The sequence below is a fragment of the Acanthochromis polyacanthus genome, chromosome 10, assembly GCF_021347895.1.
Source record: "Acanthochromis polyacanthus isolate Apoly-LR-REF ecotype Palm Island chromosome 10, KAUST_Apoly_ChrSc, whole genome shotgun sequence".
Taxonomy (NCBI): Eukaryota; Metazoa; Chordata; class Actinopteri; family Pomacentridae; genus Acanthochromis; species Acanthochromis polyacanthus.
Window position 1 is genome coordinate 8502790 of NC_067122.1, and position 21105 is coordinate 8523894.

A 21105-nucleotide genomic window follows, 5' to 3' on the forward strand; every position below is an offset into this window, starting at 1 on the left:
GTGACGGCTCAGGAAAGCTGCACTTGATTAAGCTTATTAGGCACTTTCCTGAAGGTGGAAGTCTCTTGCTTTTTCGTTGAGGCTAATTGGCACCAGTTTTAATCTAAGACTCAAAAGGTCAAAAGTGTGGTGCCACTCTTATAAACGGTCCCATATTTGAATTCTTTTTAATAAACATTACTGACATGCTGATTTCTAGTGAATACGAAACAATCGACAATCCACTCCTTGCCTAAAATATACCATAAAAAAATCACATTTTAAGTCATTTAAAGGCAGCAAAAACTGCTTAAAGCATCCTCTCCTCTAACTGTTGAGCAAGGCACTACAGCTTTGACAGGCAGCTCAGCTCTCATTTGCTGGACCTGTTAGTGGTTTAAATTTGCATGACTTGCTGACTTTGAAACAGAGTGATTGCAGGGAAAGAAACTTGTGCCTGCACAGCAAACTGGATAAATAAAAGTGAACAAATGAAAAAGCGGTTATTTTCCCTCCTTGGACTCAGAAGAAAAATAGGATACACCTGCCAAAATGCTGAGAAGTTGCTGCCACAGGAAAATGATGAATGAAGCTTCAAATGTCATTTCAACACTTGACAGGATCCAAACACAGTTTGCAAAAGTGGCATTCGCAGAAACTATTCAGAATAATGTTGGTGTAAAGAAAATTGTCAGTGCTGCAGAGTTTGATTTTTAAATTATCTTCAAGGCAAGCTCAAAGCATTTTCTGCAGTTTTCTTCTGTCGTGTCTGTCATCATTTCTGTTTTGGGTCTCATGAGGATAAAAATAAACTAATGTAGCAGGAGTATGATCTTATCTCTGTTTCATAAACTGGATATCTAAAAGATGTGACATGGCATCCATGAAGCGTAACAGCTCCCAAAGCATATTGTGTTAGTTTAACTTTTAACCCACTGACTAGTTGCAGCAGTTCAATTGTTGAATTACCACATGTCATGCTGGGCAAAACTGTTGTATATTTAGCGTTAAAATGTCAGAGGCCAGTGTGCTTCCCTTGTGTTTAGATGTGATGTGAGAAATCCAACCAGCACAGTGACCTTGAACTGGTCTTAACCCTCACATTGAGTGTTTTAGTGGTTGCTTGGCCACGGTCCATTGACTGAACGTGCATGTTTCTCTCAGCAATGCCCTGTTCCTTATTCATAGACATTTACTCCACCCACACTTGGGAGCTGTTCAGGACAACCACAGCGGGTTCCTGTTTCCAGTCGGAGAACTCAGTGAGATCTTAAGGGAGTTTAAAGGTGTTAAACACTGAAACCGTGCATGTTGTCAGCTTCGAATAGCAGAGAGTAGATAAACCTTTAGAAGTTGCAAACAGCAAGTTCATATTTCTACACCAAGAGGAACGAACGCTGTCAAACATCAGTGAGTTCAGCTTCGTCTGAGTTCTCTGTATCCGGCTGCTGTTTAAGACAACAGTTCCCTGCCTGGAGGCCAGCAAGCCAAAAAGGGCTCAGAAGATAAATCTTTGGGGTTGCAAAACAGACAACAGCAGGGCAGAAAAAAAAAGACATTTCTTCAGCTCAAGTTCATACTCATATCAGACATGTCTATATTATTTAGGTTTTTTTTTCTTTTTGAAAAAATCTCACTTGTTTTATATTATTCAAATAAAATGGTGAAAAAAATGATCTCACTTTAGCTGCTTACAACGAAATGTGAATGCAGTGATGAGGAACTGTGTGCAGACAAGCTGAATTCGTTAGGCTTCTGTTTGCATGGAAGCACTGTTTTCTTGCTGTTCTGTTGTACCACACTGTGACTTTGACTCAACAGGTGTTCATGACATAAACAATGTGCTAATAATAGTATTTTGTAAGGGTGTGGAGTGTGTTTGGGGTGTTTTCTACACTCAGTGGCCTCTTTAATATGTAGAACTGGTCCAAATAAATACTGTCAGATCAGTCTATTAATGTCTAGTACTTGCATTCCCTGAGTGGAAATTCAGCAGGAGTTCCTCCAATTTGGTTTTGTCCATTGACAGTTTCACCAAATTTTCTTGACTGTGTTCTTACTGTTATCAAAAAACAGCAAAAAGCAACAATACTTTGAGTAATTCTAAAGCTAAAATTGCACTGCTGACACTTAATTCAATTGTGAAAATAGTTGACATTTTTAAAAATTTGAATTATACTTGAAAGTAGTAGTTAGAATCTTACACTGGAGCAATAATAACATTTGAGTTATTCATCTTTTCAGATTGCCAGTGTGCCATCTTGTCTGGCATTAACTGTTACAGTCAGAAGTATGACCCATCATCTGTTGTAGGTGTACATCTTTCAAAATAAAGGATTTTTTTTTTTCATTATTCAGTATAACACCTCTTTTAACTGTTCCCTCAAAAATAAACATACAAGTAAACTGACAAACTTTTGACAGCAGCAATAACTATTCTAAACTGTGTAAAGGTTTAAATAATGACAGAGCTGTCAGGTTGTAAAGGTTACAAGTAAAATGGTCAATAAGTATAAAACTGAAATTGTGCACGAGCTCAGGGATTTAAAACTGTAATCTTCCGTCCTATACCTATGTTATTCATGATGTTATACTTTCTACTCCAGACCTTTTTTCAGCTGGCTGAGAAATAAGACAAACCCCTTAGTCGTTCTGGGAAATTTTAGAAAAGAAATGGTAGGTAGCACTGCAAAAGAGATGCTGGAGGAAAGCCTAGGATGTGACTTTTTTTTTAGTCTTCTAAATGATCTGCTAGAGGGTTCAGTGCCCTTTAGCAAAAGGTTTACATGTGTTAACTTGTACCATATGTTGTCTTAATTGCTTAAACTACACATTCTCTATCTTATTTTTTTAAAGTCATGAATGATTCTGTAATTCATACAGTACTATCTACCAAGAAACAGTGAGAGAAGACACTCAGGGATGGTCCCAGTGGACCGTCATCCATATTCAGAATTTCTCCTTTCTCAAGGGATTTGTTTAATTAAATTGGAGACAAGCTGACTGTAATTAGAAAGTTGTAAACTGAAGAGTTATCAGCAATAAGTCAGAATTAGTCGAAGATGACTTATGGTAGTTGTGTGTTTCTGAATGAGGGCCTTTTGGAAGAAAATCATGCACGGTGTCAAGAAAATGAATGGCATGTTTTAATTATGTATTCCTTTCTTTTCCAGAGTTATGACTTACCAAACATGCATGACAGCCGATAGTAAACTACAATGCATGCATTAATTCAAACCCAGCTAATGCCTAGTGTGATAAGGCCAGTGTGATGCATGTATAACAACGGACGACAAGTTACAGAAAAACCATGACTAAATAAGTTGGAAAACAAAGGGAATGCAGATACTTCAACACAGGTGCACTGCATGGTTGATAAAAAGAGGAAAAGATCGAACAAACTTTGAAATGGGGTTCATTGTTGAGACACAGCTGGCAGGAGCTTCAGTCGCAGATATCTATATCTTGCCTGTCTAGCTAGTGTTTCAAAAGGAACAGTGAGATCTGCATTGAGCTGCATGGGAAAGACATGAGTAAATACCATCAGGAATTGCTGTCAATAATGTGCGTTTGATGACTGTGATGCTTGTTTATTAGTGTGATGTGAAAGAACTCGATGATCAGAGTGTGTCAGAAAGATCAATACATCTAATGTCCTTTGACTATGTTCCATATAGAGGGATATTATAGTATATTTGCAGTACATGAAGCCCTTTATACAAAGGTGAATGCACAGATGAGATCTTTGTGGTGAAAAAAAAAACAACCCAGCTCTGGTTTACAAAGAGGTGGGAAAAAAACAATAAGGTCAGATGAGTCACCTGTTACCCTGTAGGTGGATTAGTGCAAGTGAGGCGTACACTAAGAGAACAGCACAGATCAGAGTGTTTGACCCCTACAGTAAGGGGATCTGTTATGCAGTGGGGGGGCATTTAGCTGGCATGGCTTGAGTCCACTTGTCTCCTTAAAGGGAAAGGTCACTGCAAACCAGTACACGTCTGTTCTGATTGATTGCCTCCATTGTTTGATGAAGTGTTTTCTATCTTGAAGTGTGTGTGGTCTGTTCCAGGAAGACCGTACCTAATCCATATGGTGCTGAATGATTTGATGAAAATGCCATGAATCAAATGTTCAATCCAGTTGAACACCTATGGGAGGTTTTTGGCCTATATGTTCTCTCCATCAGAGCACCTAAAGTGGGAATATCTTTTAGAAAATGAAGTTCTTCCATCCAGCAGGTTTCTGGAGACTTGTAGAATAAATGCATAAAAGCCACAAAGAAGCATTGTGGCACATAGTGGGAAACGCTATACTAAGACACTATGCTGGTTTTTCCTTTGGGTTGTCATCTGTCTGTATACACACCCACTGCATCTATACGAGGGGCTGTATGGACATTTCTGTTGTTAGCTCGCCCTGTGCATTGAATGGCAAAAATCTGCTGAATGAGATAGATGAGGGAGGTGGGGGAGAGCGGCTGAGAGCTTGTCAAGACATGATTCATTGTGTACATAGTGGGAAATAGGTAGTCTTCATTTGAAAGTCAATGACAAAGCTTAGACGTGCTCTGGGGGATTTAAAACCACACGCCAAAGTTATGATGACACTCCCTAGGGGGGTCCAAGAAAAACTTCCGGACTGTTCCTGTCTCCTGTGCTTCCGACACAGATAATATAAGGCTCAAAACATGCAGCGTTTACTCAGTCGTGCATATTTTCTGTCACATTCGAGGACTTGTTATACAGTATTATACACACACAGGAGTTGGTGTCAGCCAAAATTAGGACCGAAGCTATCACATGAAGTCATATTATTTTCAATATAAAACAGTATTTTGCTTCCACTATTAAAGAGCATTTTAGAGTTTATGATGTAATGTATACCTTTGTTTATCAAGCGAGTATGCAGGTCTAAAATCAAATCAAATAAACAGAGGGTAGCTTATGGCAACAAATGAAATACAAGAAAAGCACTCTGAGAGCACAGTACTCTGCCAAGGCTGCTCAGTCGTTGCATCATTTCCAATGGCTGAAATCTTGAAAAACGGTTGTTACACAAATCATCACCATGGAATGTGGCCATTTAATATAGATGAACATACAAACAAAATGATGTTACGCTGAGCACAGGCGTGTGCTATGCGTGTGTATGTTATGTATGGATACTGAATTGCATGACCTAAATATGTAGCAGTCAATGGGAATTGATGGGACTCAGAAACACTCCCACAATTGAATCAATTGTTCCTTGTATCATTTCCGATGGATAAGTCCCGATAACTCTGAAGCGGCGGGTTTTCAGTTGGATCACAATCATGTGATCGTCAGTAGTCAGATGACGTAGTGCCACAATCTCACAATACAGAAATCTTTAACAAGTCCAAGGATCCAGAATATAAGCCACATCACTGCCACAATCTAATCACTTGGTCCTTGTGTCATTTCTGACCTTCTCTGAAAATTTCATCCAAATCTGTCAGTCTGTTTTTGAGTAATGTTGCTAACAAACAGACAAACAAACACCGATTGTCACCTAACTCCACAGAGACTCTGCCTCCTTGACAGAATAAGAAGACCAGGCTTTCTTTGATGGTAGCAATTCTCTAAATACATTACAGCTTAATATGACTCACTTTTTGTTCTCTGTCAGGAGTGCTTATTGTGAGGAGCTGATGGTTAAAACATCAGAATCCTGTCGATACACCTACAGCAACACGACAAGCAGAGACAGTTAATAATTCCACATTATACTTTGCTAGCATGCAAGTTGCACTGACATCAGGATAAAAAAGTAAAATTTCCAAGGTTGCAGGAATGGCCAAGATGTTACTTCACACTTTTCAGGGGATTTGCCAAACTGGCAGATTTGTGCTGGCAAATCTGGTGTTTCCAAGTATTTCATCATTCCGACATGTTGCTACCATAGTTATAACTCGTGAGCCGCTCATCAGGTCACTTCGGTATCAGCGCTATTAATGTTAGATAAGACCTGAGAAGCCCAAAACTGCCACTGCGATTAAACGTGCTCGTCAGAGAATGACAAATAATTAATGCTGATGCATAATGAATGATGTTGGATTACTGTTACTTATTTCACAGGTCATTTGGGAGTTTTGTATGGCAATAATACTAATAAAAATTAAAACACATCATTCCAACACCGATTTGCCAATTATCATGGCATGGCAGATGCTTCAAGGCATTCTGGCCAGCCTTATATGCTGTGGAAAGGAAACCCTCAGTTTAATTTTGGGAAAATCATGTAAAGAAATAATGAACTCAGTTGGCAGTTAATTACCTAGCTAAAACTGTTTTAGTCTACGAGAACAGTTCTGCATTAACTCCTATCTCATAATGTTCAGGTTTGTAATGTTTAGGGCTTCTACTAATGACTATTTTTATTATCAATGACACTGAATTGATCAGTGGTCTTGTTTTTTTTCAACTAACTGTTCAAAGACATTCAGTGTGCAATTATATTATATAAATATTCACATTTTCAAACTTAAAGGCACTACTTATTTGGCATTTTGGCTCAATTTTTTGTTTGTGAATCAAATTTTAGTCATTTCATCATTTCATTTTCTCAGTTTAAGAAATATGTTCACCCAATATTTTAAACACTTTGGAAGTTAATATTTTTGTTGTTGTATTGACTGTTTCTAATGTTTACTTTGCCAAGGCTCCTTCTTATTGCTGGGCAGGTCAAAGACTTACATGGCAGTCATTGTTGTTTAATGTTAACAGGTGAATAAGAGTAAAACATTGTAAAGATTTTTATCCCATTCAGGTAGTCTAGTATTATATCAGTGCAGTCTGTTTACTATTTTTCGTCAATGATACAAAATATTACAGACACTTCTCAGTTCAGCAGCACCACAACATACTCTTTCCAAATGCTCTCTTTAGTTATTCATCATGCCAGATTTCTTCGATTAGGCTCTTCTAATGAAATGCGGCATAGCTCAGATGACAGTTAGAAAGCTGTTCGGAGCACTTATAGGGATTACGTATCATTCAACAGTCAGCAGAAAATGAACTAGAAAGTTACTTGTTTATGTTGCAGTTGTGACTGATCATAATGAGCTGAATGCCTCTGAGGAACTATGCTGTATGATGCAGTTAAACTTCTTAAAACTGTGCATATGTCTCTGCCTCTGACACAGCTTCCTGCAAAAGTTAGTCCATTAATAACCCATTTAACACTGGGACGCTGCAAAGAAGTTGATTGATTGTGCTAGCAGATATGGTAATCCACCCAGTGTGGCTAAAAGACTGTGTTAGCAGAGAAGTGGAGCAGCAGCAGCTGCAGGCATGGTTCCTACCTGGATCTGGAGAGCTTAGAAATGCATAGAGAATGAGTATGATCACATTAAAGAAGTTCCAAGTGAGACTTTGAATGCCCCACGGCCCAAAACGACCATAATGTGTCTGCTGGGGGTTGGTATGGCTGTTGATCATTTCCAGCTTTTTAATAATTATTTTTGCAAGTTTCAGAGATCTTTTGAATTTCTAGACTCATTCTTTTAAACCAGGGGTCGGCAACCTTTAACACTCAAAGAGCCATTTCGACCCGTTTCCCGCAGAAAAGATAACACCGGGAGCCGCAAAATCCTTTTGGCATTTAAAATGAAGACAACACTGCATATATCGCTTTTTTTTTTTTTTTTTTTTTACTTCTATGCCCTTGTTAATCAGTCGTGATTAATTAATTACAAAGCCTCTAATTAGATTCATTTTTTAAAATTGTGTCCTTCCACTAATATTTATCTTACTTGGTTAATGTCATTTTTTGCTCCTGGACCTCAAATGTTACATAATGTTAGCTGGAAATCAATATTTTGCGAATGTCTATTTGACTTGTAAAATCTATTTATCTATTTATCTTAAGCTAATAACTTTTCTCCGGTAAGTCGCTGCCCTGTTTTCCAAGACGTCACTCCTCTGACTCTCTGACCTGCTGCCGTGTTCTTGCGTGTAACGTGTATTACCCTACCATGAGTACTTTTGACTCAAAGACAAGACGTGTCTTTCTTGGAGTGGAGCTTTAATACACAGGCTTGCCATTCTTGAGTACAAAACGACGTGAAACTACAGGCGTTGCTTCTCCATCTCCTCCGCATCAACCTTGCGCTCTCATGTCCCAGCCAGGGGAAAACCCCAGCAGCCCCAACATCCGGTGAAGTGACACGTCAAAATAAGAGCGGTAATTTCACAATAATTTCACAATAAAACTCTATATTAAAATGCATTGAAACGCGCCTGAAAGGCAGAACAATTTATTTTCCAAAGTTACAGGGAGCCACAACAGAGGGCTGAAAGAGCCGCATGTGGCTCCGGAGCCGCGGGTTGCCGACCCCTGTTTTAAACAAAAACTTGCTGACCACTAGACTATCAAGGTTTCTTCCCAGTTATACTGACAGAAACAGAAAAACAGGGAATGCAATAAGACTTATCGTCTACAGATACAGATTTGTTTTCAATCAGGCTCAATACCGAGGCTTTAACAAACAAGATTATGCAAAAATGTTGCCCACTCCCTGTACATTACTTTCTTTTTGCATGTCTCCTTAGTTTAGCAGGTTTGTTTGTCTCAGTTGTGAAGAACAGTGCTTTTATAAATTCAGTGTGAGGAGCTTAATGGGTTTGTAGGTGTGCTGATGATGGGTCTATTTTGTGTAGGAAGAGATTCTATCAAGATTGTCTCAAAGTGTGATAAAGAACATAGCTTTTAAAATGTCTCTAAATGGTAAATGCACAGTTTAAAAAGACTCAAATCAAGAGACAGTTATACACACACTACAGGTTTAAAGTAAAGGAAAGCTGTTTAACGGAAAGGATGTGTAGAAAATCTGCAGGCGTCAGGCAGCTCAGGAACGCATCAGAAGTCACATAAAGTCATAAAAATAAAGTTTCAGAGTTCCCTCATCGTCCAGCACATCACAGTGACACGCCGCTCTGCTGGCTCGACCTCCTGACCTCCGATGCATAGCATGTGTGGGCCCACAGAGCTGCCACAACAGCTCCTCTGTTGTCTGACTCAGTGTCACTCCTAAGAACAAGGAAGCAGGGTCACCATCCTGCTGTCAGTCATCTCGCTCCGCTGGAGGATGATGAGCAGGCACTGGTGGCTTGAGACGGCTTAGAAAGTACAGCTCAGTGTTTGTCTGTGAAAATCAACAAGTCAAGTCGAGTCAAATTTCTAAAGTGCTTCTGACAAAGGGGATTTTTGCGGTGAGATGCACCAAAGAACTGAGGGCACAAATGCCGATAAAGACAAAAGATAAAAATAAGAAGCAGCAAACACATTGTGGGTAGGAACATAAAACTCTTGTGCGTGTGTTTGTGTATTTGTGTGTGTTAAACCTTGTGTTTGCCAATTTAAGAGTCCTGGCGAACACACATCCTCTCCTCTGTGTCTTTCCCTCATCCTTGCTTGAACATTGCTATTTCTGTGACACAGGCGTTTTCACAGGGCATGTTCTTTTCCTTCACAAACTCTGTTTTGTTTAATTCATGTCATGAAAAGGTCAGACTTGTTTTTACACTGCATAATAAATAATTTAAATGAATATTCTCCCTCCTTTCAATAAATATATTTGGGCTGCATCTCTGCACGGCTGCGAGGAAACTGTGTAAGATGTAATCTCTCCGCTACATCGCAGTTGCTTGACTTAGACACTCAGCCTAATTAATCCAAAGCCCTCACTTTAATTGCCTTAATATATTGGCTCTTTGTCTTCTTTATCTTGATTTTCTCATGACGTCTATTTGCCCATAATTGATTCAAAAGGAGATCTAATCTCCTCACCGTGCGTGGGGCACGTATTGATAGCTTTAGTTTAAACCAGCGACAGTTTTGCGGTTCCCATTGTCTACACTAATTACAGCGGACTTGATGTATTGTCTTGGCCAACCGGTGCTGAACCTCCAGAGTGTTGGTGGGGAGTACTCACAATTCTTGTTTGGTTTTTGACAGGAAAAGACCAATGAAGACAGCCAGATGGTGGTCGGCTGCAGTTTTACTGTTGGGGCTCGCTGCGCTTGGCGCCAACGGGAGACCCAACAAGGAGGGATTCGGGTCACCGCCCTATCGACCAGTCGTGAGATTCCGACACAAGGTATTGATTGCCTTCTTTTTTCATTTGCTGTCTATAACAAGAGGGACTGTGTGCTTTTGCCAAGTATGAAACTAATTACTGTGGGGCTTTCTTCCTGCATCAGATGACTCTCCTGTGGTTGTTGTTTTTCTGCCCACTGAAAAATACTTGATGAATCATTATCCCTCCCTCTGTGCCAGGAGACTGTCGTTTCAAAGACACCATCAGATTAATGTGAGGCACAGCTGAGCAAAGACGAGGACGAGCGCCGAATGAAGTGGAGATGTTGGCATGGCATTTTAGCTGAACAATTTAAGTAAAAGATGGAATTGAATGCTCATTGAGTGAGTGATACAGGGCAGGTCCCGCAAGCAGAATCTGCCACTTTTATTATCCTGTCTCGTTGCATCTCGAAGAACACGTTAAATACTTTCATCTTCCAAACTAGTCGCATAATCAGTTTTTTCTCTGATTTGGTTTCTTGGCATGAGAGTAGGAGACATGGATCAATTAGAGCCAGACTGGGTAAAAAATTGATCGTTTTGACAGATGGAAAGTTGAGGGAAACAAAGTGGTTTGTCAGGAGACATTAGTCAGATTGTGATCCTTCAGTACACATTTCCCATAAGCCCCTTCTTTCCCATAAACACTTCTCTCAATCTACGGAAACAAATGGTTGTATATTTACTTTTACTTTAAGGAAATCTGTCATCTCCGGAATAAATGTTGCTTTTTAACATTTGTTAAATTCAGCTTTAGTCACTTCAGCATGAAGTGAAATGCAAAGATGGTGGTATTAAAGGGTGAGAGGTAGTCAGAGGGAGCAGATGGCAGGAGCGTCACTGGACTGTATCAGAGTTGAGGAAGGAGCTGGAAGTGATGAAAAGCTGTTGAATCGACACAATGGTCAAACACATTCTGACCTTTTCAACAAGATGTATTCAGAGAGATGTTCTCTAAACATGGAGACCGGAGATAGCAACTATCCAAAAAGTCTGCTTCTTTTCTAGCAGCAGCTACTCTGAGAATTGAGTGTGATAAAGAAGTCAAGAGATTTAAACTTCAAGTACCCAAAAAAAACCTGCAATATGATGTCAATAACCTGCAGAGATAGCACCTCTGCCAGGCTGTGCTGCTCTATACCAAAGGGACGAGAAGCAAATGATCAATCATCCACCTCTGCCAGGACTGTGTTGGATTTCAGCCCTGAAAGACCGGCACACATTGTTTAAAACTCATTTTGGTTGTGTTTTACGTGCTTTGTACCTTCCCAGAACCCTCATATTCCGGGCTGTGTTGAAGTAAGAAAAAAAAATAGCCTCCAAGATTCCAGTGTTTCATCATGAAATGAGAATTCTTTGAAGCCTGTGGAGGATAAAATGTCTTTCCTTAGCCTGTGTTCACACTTTTAGGTGTAGGATTTCAGGGACAGAGCCTTTCCCTATCAGCAAGTGTAAATGATCTAGAGAGAGAAGCGTCCCAATGTGAGAATTTACAGAATCTGCTTTAGGAAAGACTGGGTGCCCTCATTAAACAGGACTGAAACTGAACGTGGAAAACGAAGTTCTCCTTAAATGTTAAAAGATGGAACAAAATTTGAACCGTAGGATCATTTTGCAGTAAAAGGACATTACTCCACAATGAAATGATTTAGGTAAGCTTGCCCATATCACCAAAAAAAGCAAAAATATCCGCTCTTATTGTACTTTATAGGCCTGTGATTTATCCTGAGGTATTTTGACTTTGCATTTAGAAAAGCATTCTGCTGTTTAGTTTTCAAAATGCATTTTTAAAAATATTTTGAGCAGCAAAAACACATTTTATTATATATGGTTTATCTAATCAAAGTCAATACAACATCTTTGCCATAAATTCGAATCAACATTATTTGTCAGACTTAACCAAACTATTATTTGTACAAAAGAGAATGTTTTTTTCATTGTTTGGCTGAACTGTCGACTTTAAATTGGACTATAGCTTCATATACTATCAAACTAACTGGTTGTGATCGTGACTAAAAGCTCCTCGTGAAAAAAATCCTTTTCTTAGTTTATTATTAAAATTAGTAGCTTTAGAGTTCCAGATGTAATTAAAAAACAAAAAACAACACTGAAGTTAACACAAGAAGAGCAGTGGCTTGTTGGTTTGTTTCTCCAACTTTGCATTTCCATTTTTTTTCTTTTTTTCTTTAATACCTTTCCTGGTTCTGCTTTAATCTCCTTCCTCCAATACAATCCTTTGTACTGTTGCTTTTCCATTATTCTCGGTTGAACTGTATGCTATTTTTTTAAGGCTATGCCATAGGAATAAAGCAGACATACCTTTTTTAAAAGAAGGTTTAATTCAACCAACAGCGTATTTTGAAGTGACACTGCACTTGTCTCTCCTTTGTATTAATTATCTCTGTTGGGCAGTGACTACTTTTGACTTTGTCTCTTTTTACTGCCCTGATTTGGAACCAGAGTGACTTTAGTAATTAACGTAATGTATGTCCACATGTAGCGGGGACTTGACGAGAAGCTACAAAAATGATGCATGTGCTTTTCCACTCCAATGAAGTTAATGTGCCAGGCGCTGTGATTACATCGCAGAGGAATGTCATTACAGCATCTGCATACCATTACAGTTCGTCTTTCGAGAGGACAGAGGTAAACTCCACTCATCTATCTGCCTGTCAAATGAGCCTGTGGAAATTTACAGCCTTTTTGTGTAAAAAAAAAAAAAAAAAAGCCACACTGTAAGACCTTTTTCAGCTTGTGTCATGGGCCTTTTTGTTGCTTGGAGAATTTTCTCCGCAGTTGGCGAGACTGCAGAGAGGCTCGGGTCATCACTTGTCAATACAGCTGAGTGAGCAGCGCTAACAGTTGTTTCAAAATGAGATGTTGTAGACAAGCAATACCAAGTTTTAGAACATGGCTGGCAGCTCAGTGCTGGAGCTTTTTGAGAGCATAGTAAATAATCAAAATCAAGTGGTGGCAAAATATCCATCAGTTCGAGTTTGCATAGTATTTTAATTACAGCCTTTTCACATAAATCATTCGTAAAAAAAACATGATGGTGTGAAATATTACTTCTAAATGCATAACTGCATTAGAATTCTCATCTACACATTTAGAGAAATGTGCTTTGCTTCGAGCTGGTGGTGTAATGATGTGCACTGAAGGACAGTGTTTGACAAGGGTAACAGGATCGGACACGACCTTATAAGCTTTCCTCACAAAGACTTCAATCACCAGGAGGCACTCAGCCATAAACAGCTGGTCACATGTTCTGCTTGTAATTCCCATGATATTGTTTCAGAAATTCACTGTGAAATCCTCCGCGCGGGGTCAGGTACGGGACACGGATCCCATCCAGCAGAATTCTGCACTAATTGTAATGGGTTTTAAAGTGCATACCGCTCAAAGTGATGGTTGCCTTTCTCAGTCCTCCTCTGGTAAACACTTCCCTCACGGTCTAACATGAGGAGTTTAACTGTAAGCATGATTGAGTGGGTTCATGTGTAATTTGTGAAATTTGTGGAAAAAGCGGCCAGACTTGCCCGACATGAGGGACAAAAGCAATTTCTGTGAGTTTGTCGCTTTGACATCAAGCTGTTATGTCAGGACAAACAAAATGGAGGCAAGGACAACTGTGTGCAAAGCCCCGTCCATCCAGCACTGGCTTGGCCACATGGCAAATCTAGATTAACAGAGGATAAGCAGGGAGGGAGATGAGGGAGGGAGGGAGAAAGAGAGGGAGGGGGGAGAAAGACAGAGAAAGAGGGGGCAGTGGGCAAATTAGATTGAGATAAAGAGGCAGGAAATAGGAGAAATAACATGAAATTAACTACAAAGTTTAAAAAAGAAAACCCTTTTGATGCACAGTAGCGTCGGTTAAAGCTGCAGCAGTCTACATTGGGCTTAAATGTGACTACTGACAGTAAAATATCCACCCTCCTCCTCCTCCTCCTCCTCAGCTGGTCAGTTTTAGCCCCAACCCCTGTCACTCATCCAGATGAGCTGTCTACTTTCAAATGGCAGCCAGCCTCGGGGTGAGGTAACCACCTTCTGTATCGTCTCCACGGGGGCTTAAGAAGCAGATACTGTATGGAGACAGTCAGCTATAGCAATAACAAGGTGTTGACGTCCGTGCTGGAGTTCTGCTGCATGGTTACGTGTGCTGTTCTTTGGCTCATTTTCCTTAGTCGTTGCTTGTTACGACTTTTAGCAGTGCGGCAGCTACCACATCCTCTGTCATAAATAGCTGCAACACAGCTAACCACAGGACACGTAAAGGTCACACATTGTGCCCCTTTTCAGCAAAATCATGAAAGTCTCACCAGAAGGTGTCTTTTAATCTGTCAGCTAAAAATACTGCAATGATGTTTTATTTCACCCTGACAGTATAACCCTGGTTTTAGTCATGTTGTAAATGTAGCTTTAAATACGACCCTGCTGCCCACGCCTCCTTCAGTAAGAACACTCTCTCTCTGTGTCAGTTGGCTGCATGGCAGTGGACAGACATGACTTTCTCTCTGAGCAATAATTTGACCTAGAAAAATGTTGTACGGCTGGTTTGAACTCATTTGTATGGAAGGTTTATGAGACAATCTTGTGGTTGTAAACTTTGTAATTTAATTGTGCGGCGCTGTAGCTTGGAAATAGCTCTGAAAGTGACTGCTTGTTAACATATAGTCTTAATGGGTTGCTTTTCAGTCATTATTATAAAGCTGTTTCATCGTCGAGTAACAAAAATATGAAAATATGTCAATGACAACTTTACTATGACTTCATGTGTATTAAAAATGTAGTATAAGCGAGCACAGAAAACAGTCGAGAAGCTAACAGATGCAAACACCAGCTGAGTTTCGGCTTAACTGAAGCACGAGAGTCAACATTAAAACACAGTAAAGCAGCCAGTCCTTGATTATTTAATTGAAAATTGCTCCTAAATTTCCATGCAATCAAAGCTAATGGTAACATTAGTCACAATGCATGAACACTACGATTTTTTTATTGTTGTGGAAATGTCGTCATCAAAAGTAAATCCACTGTTCAGCCTGAGGAGTGACAGAGACAAATGTCTTCACATCTAGACCGCTTTTACCGTACACCTTCAAGTTTATAGCAGCAACCAAACACATTTAAAATAGATTTTCACCATATGGGACCTTTTAACATATTCAGATGAAAATTACGAATAGACAAACACACAATACACTATATAGAAAAGTGATGGTGCAAAAAGGCACAGCTGCATTTTGCATTCCCATGATGTTCCTGCCTATGTAGCCAAACATACGAGGGCCTGCATTGGTATGGGCATATTGGTAAAGGTAAAGAAACTAGTGTGTATAATCCTAATGAGGTGCAGAACAAAAAAAAAAAAGCCAATAAAGGAAAAAGAAAGGTTGTTTGCACATTGGCCCTCTTTTTAAAATTGATGCAGGTAATCTCCTGGGAATATGCACTTCCCTGTATCTGGTCCGCCAATGCACATTGTTGTCGGATGACCTTACATCAGCCCTGGCAAAAGTTCAGCCAGATTCAGCTTTTTCACAGGGTGTCCTGCCTTTTTATAGAGCCCTCTGCATCAGCAAGTGCACCAGCCGTTCATGAACAGCGGTCATGTTTAGGTGAATGACAGAACTGCGTGTGAAACAGGCCCGGCCGATAAATCCAGCCTTGCTCGTGGTGCTCTACGCTGTACTCTGCTCACTTTTCAGAGATGTGTTGCAATTTGCAGTCATATGATGCAAGTGTAAGTGTATTTGGAAGTTGGTGATGTGGAGAGGTGAGGATCACAAGATCTGAAGCAGCAGCAGAGAGAGAGAACAAGGAGGAGGGTGGTGCTGGTGGAGCGAGGACGGCTGAGAGACAGCGAGAGACAAAGATAGAGAGAGAGAGGGAGATAGATGTGGGCGGTCAGCCAGCTAGCTGTGACAGGGGCAGATGAAGCACGAGTTGTACAGCTGGGTGCTTCACCGTCCCCAGACTCTCAGGGCAGAAGAGACAGGCCCGCCAGTGGCCCAAGGGAAATCACTCTCTTCAAACAAATGAAGTGTGAACACTGTCTGCCATATGCAAATAAGCCCCTTTTGATATCTTCCCTACCTGCAGTGCAACTCTAAATGTCACCTCCTCGAGAGGCGGGCGGTGAGGGCAGACAAAGAATGTCAAACAGCCACAGGTGTTTTCTGTGATTTGTGCCGACTTGGTGGTTGGTCAGCAATGTTTGTGAAACATACAGATTGTGATATTTAACTGGTCTTATGTTGATCCTTTGCGTGGCAGTTGTCTGGTGGATTATCACGAAAAGTTGGACGGACTTTTATGATTGTTTCAGGATGAATATGACAAACTTTGGTGGCGCCCTAACTTCACCAGGAGCTTGATGGTACAATTTGTATGCAACTTTCTACATTTGTGATCTTTATGAATTTTTGTGATTCTCTGTTTTTTTTGTCTAATGCCTCAATAAAAGTCAAATCTTATATTTGTTCAATACGGTGTTTACATTTCATAACTTTAACAGACTTATTTACATGTTTATAAAACAATTTAGTTTGACACAGTTAACCCTGTGATCCCAAGCACTTTCTGGCTGTTTTGTATTTGCTGTGGACTTATTTGCGAATTCCATTGCAATGTAAAGTCCTACACCTCTATGTAAACAGCAGTATCACTCAGTTATAATATTACAGTTCCATAAATCATTAAAAAAAAACTTGATTCATTTATTTTGAAAAAATAAAAACAACATTTTCAGGTGCCCACAGGTGGGACTGATACGGGGGTAAAACTAGTGTCACAGAATTGAAATGAACTGAATTGAATTTTTACTCTGTTTTGTTTTTGTCAGTATCTGGTATATGCATACAGTTTATTTCTATTTTTTTTAATTATTAAACTTTATTTAGAATAAAGTTCTTGGGATAAAACATCCACATTTTAGGCTTAGATTTGGTTAATTTTTCAAAGAGAACCACGTCACAGATGAGCAGCGTAAGGACTGTTGGAAAGTGGAAAATCCACAAGTTTTTGGTAAGGCTTAGATTAGATTCCGACAATGGTTCCGAGGGTAACGATGTCTCTCAATCACAAACTCAGCATATTTACTACTTCCAGTGTTTTTGTTTCTCTGGTTTTTAATGGAATATCTTTAAGTTTTGGACTGCTGTTGGGACTGACTGATTAAACGATCCTTAGTCGCAACCATACAGCATTACCAAAAGCGTTAATATTGTTTTCTAAAAAAGTGTTTTCCGGGGATTTGTTTCTTCAGAGGGTGCAACTTGTTTGTGATGATGAACAGCAGGTGCCATTATTCCTTGCGTGGTGATATTTCCTTCTGAGGTTTCGCTGCAGTTCATAAACACTAACGGTTACATTTAACAGCGGCCTGGTTGCCACAGAGTCTTCACACTCACCTGAAGACTTGTTTAAGAGAATATAATGGCTCATATGGGCGCTCTTTCCTCTGATAAGCTTTTCATTAGCTACTGCAATTTTAAATATGTACAGACTAAATACAGCACCATACACTATATATAGGAATGCAGAAAAACAGGTGAGCTGCAGTGCTGTTGCAGTCCAAATAAATGCTTAATCAGTGACATAATTATTATTAAATGCTTTAAATGCATTACTTCCACTATTAATTAACTTAAAATCAACTGACCATATGCTACGTACACAAATACAGTATGTAGATTTTCTGCACAAACCCAGAAATTGGGCAATCTGCTGTTTTCAGTTGGCAGTCAGGGACGACTCTTGGTTATTGACTGTAGACCTGTTGCATAATGCATCTGGTCCGTAACACCAGCCTGCTTGAGCTCATAGAAAGTGAGCCTGACTTTTCAGCACGAGCACGAGAAGGATGAGCTATGCAGATTTCACTGTGCAGACATCAAATATTTATGCCTCTTTCTTTGGCATTCATGGTTTGTGGAGAGCAGCTACTTAGAATAGTGGTTCTGATGTCGGCGTTTTCTGCAACCGCGATCACTATGCATGCTTTAAATGCAGCTGATTTTTAAGTGCAGCTACTCAGAGGGTCAGAGTGATTTGCTCTTCTTTATGCGTCCCTCCGCTGTGTGTGACGGGGAAAATCTGAGCTGCTTGGTAAGTGGCAAGTGATTAAAGACAGAATGCGCATACAAATTCTCATCCAAACTGAAAAAGTAAGAAAAAGTAAGAAAAACAGGAAGAAATTTGTGAATAGCTGAACAACAAAGAGATATATCCTTCTGGATTTCTGTCACTCTCAATAGAGTTAATAAACCGAGAAATAATTGCGATAAATCGAATGACTGAAAACAGCACGGGTCGAGTGAGGTCAGGAGAAATGTGATAAAATGAAAAAATTAAAATATCCGTTGTGCTCAGAATAGTACTAGGTGAAGTGACTATGGTAACCAATCCAAGGTTTTTCACTGTGAATATGAGTGAGGCAAATAACCATACAAAATAAAGGCACAGAACAGCGTGACTTCATATCGCAGCATTAATTGCCATTCAAACAATCAACAACACATTGAGTCAGAGTGAAAGAAATTCTCCAACCTGTATGTCATGCCTGTGTTGACATGTGAACTCAATGGGACATTATGCTACTTGCAGAGTGTCCTAAAGGGTCAATGAAATCATTTCTGTGAAAGAAAAACCAATGATTTCACTCATTCAGCTCAAGTGGTGATGAGTTTGTGATGATGCTGTCATCTCTCGGATTATTATAACTCTGATCTCTTCTCCTTTTTCTTTGCTTCCCGGCAGGATGGGATCCCGGAGAGCTTGAGAATAAAAGGTGAGTTTCCTTCCTTCCTCTCTAATGACATGCAATGTACAACCATCCTTAAACGTCACACAGGATAGGTGGAGGGTCTAATGGAGGCCGCAGTATGGGTTTAACCCTCTGAACCCGAAGCAGTTTCTGGGTGGTTATTTGCTGCCGTTATATTTTCACTCACCGTGGACTCATTTTTCACTGCAATATTTATAAGTCCTGCACCTCTACGGAAACAGCTCAGGCATGACTAGAAGTGGAGGGAACTCAATAACGTCTTCTGTGCTGTGTAGCAAAAATTAGAATACCAAATCATAAAATGGGATTAAAGTTGAATTTCTTTAATTATTTATTTTACAAAAAGGGGAAAAAAAGTGGAATCACCATTTTGGCTACATGTGTAGCCAATACTACAAAAATCAATAAATGAGTAAATAATTAAATAAATCAAAAAGAGGGTGACTTGGCACATTACAGATATGTTAGTATTTACTTTTTAATTTTTTTTTTTGTCAGACTTACTGCCTGTCTACTGTGTATAAACACAGCCTTCAGTAAAGCACAGTTCAAGTTGCACCTGAGACAGTCTGGTTAAACCAAACGGTTATTTTTAGCGAGTTTTTTAAAAGCAGACATTTATAATAAAGTAACTGAACTGCTCTAGTTTAGTGACCACTGGCAAGCTGACATTTTATCCTGTTTTTACAGTTTCTGGCTCTGATAAATGGTGTAACAGTTTCTCCAAGACAACACGCCTTTCAAGCCCATTCGGGGTTCAGCGGGTTAAACACATTGGATCTTTTCAGACCCACGGTGGAAAGGATTTATGTGTTTAATTTTTATTAAAGACACCAGACAGTGCGAGCACTAAGAAACTTAATAAGAGCTCAGCACTTTCCTGTCTCTTCCTTCGACCGGTTTCTCTGGATGAACAAAGAGATTTCACCTGATCTCGCCTCTCTGCCAGACACACTCAAGTTCAGACATTCGCTGTAGTGGTCTGTTCTATTATTCAGTTACCCAGGTGTGTGAAAGCCACAGATAGAAGACGCATAAAGCAAGTTTGGCATCTGTTGCTGCATGTGGACAAATGCAAATAGTTTCAAGTAGAAGCAGTGGGTTGAAGTGGGTTTGACACATCTGACTCATGATTGAACTTGTTCATATGTTGAAAAATCTTGAAGCTGCGTCACATTTTGGCAGTTAAACATGCTTTTCATGTTGCTATATGTCCATTTCTCTCGCCACAACATTTTTTCTTTGTATTTGTGATTGTTTCCTTGGATATATTTGTAAGAAACGTGTTTTAAGTGATGGCAGAGGTGCACAAGGTAAGCTCTTTATTCAGCACCAGAAGTGGGAAACGATCATTGATCTAATGTGTTTTCATGTTTCATCATCTCTGAAGTGAGTGAAGTTGTTTGGGATGTCTTCAATAGATGAAAAGAAAAAATAATTATATTTCGGCAGCAAGGTGGAAAGTCAAAACTTGTGTCGAGTTTTTACATACATTTATTTTAAAGAGAGAGGCTCATCAAGGCCACTGTAGAAAAAAAAGAAAACTAAATAAGAACTACAGGGACATCAAGAGGGTAATATTCTGAGGAACAGAAATGAATTTCTAAGATTAAACTTTCACATTTACACGAGGAAAGCATGGGAAAAAAGTGTTTTGGGTTGAGGTGAAAGTATCACAACACTTCACATCACAAGAGTCACAAAAATCACACCACTCAGCCTCCAATCTGGAAGACTCTATTTGTAGAATGCTTTTCGTACAAATAGAAAGGAACACAGAGCGCTTTACACAAGCAAAAGACAAGGCTCTGCCTCCCCATGTCCCCTGTTATAAATGAAAAACCCAATTAAAACAGGGACTGAAGAAGTGAGGAAACACTATCATAAATAACTGTCATATCATTTCCAATGTGGAAACAGCAGAAGCAGGAGAAATCAGAATAGCAAAATAGAAACAATGATTAAAACGTGAAGTGTTAAAAGATGGATGAAGCACATTAATGGGTATAAATAAGCAAACAAAGAAATAAAGTAAATTGAAATAATAAATAAAAATGAGTGATAATGAGTGAAAGCCAGAATAAAAAAGTAGGTCATGAGTTTGCTGATAAATACATAAACATTTTCTGAGTTACTTTTTTCCCCTCACAACTTTACGATTGCAATGTCAGAAGTTCAGATTTATTTTTAATAATATTACCCCTTCCAAGGCTCTGTAAGTTTATTTATTTTACCTGAAA

General features: G+C 39.5%; 1 protein-coding gene across 2 annotated transcripts in view; it reads left to right on the top strand.

Moving 5' to 3' along the window:
• The window catches only part of fstl5 (follistatin-like 5), a 195700-nt gene that overhangs the window by 23540 nt on the left and 151055 nt on the right, over positions 1-21105 (top strand). For both annotated transcript variants that reach the window (XM_022202159.2, XM_022202161.2), the window contains exons 2-3: positions 9958-10099; positions 18838-18868. In XM_022202159.2, the coding sequence (XP_022057851.1) occupies positions 9958-10099; positions 18838-18868 (173 nt within the window). The remainder of the gene's footprint in view (positions 1-9957; positions 10100-18837; positions 18869-21105) is intronic.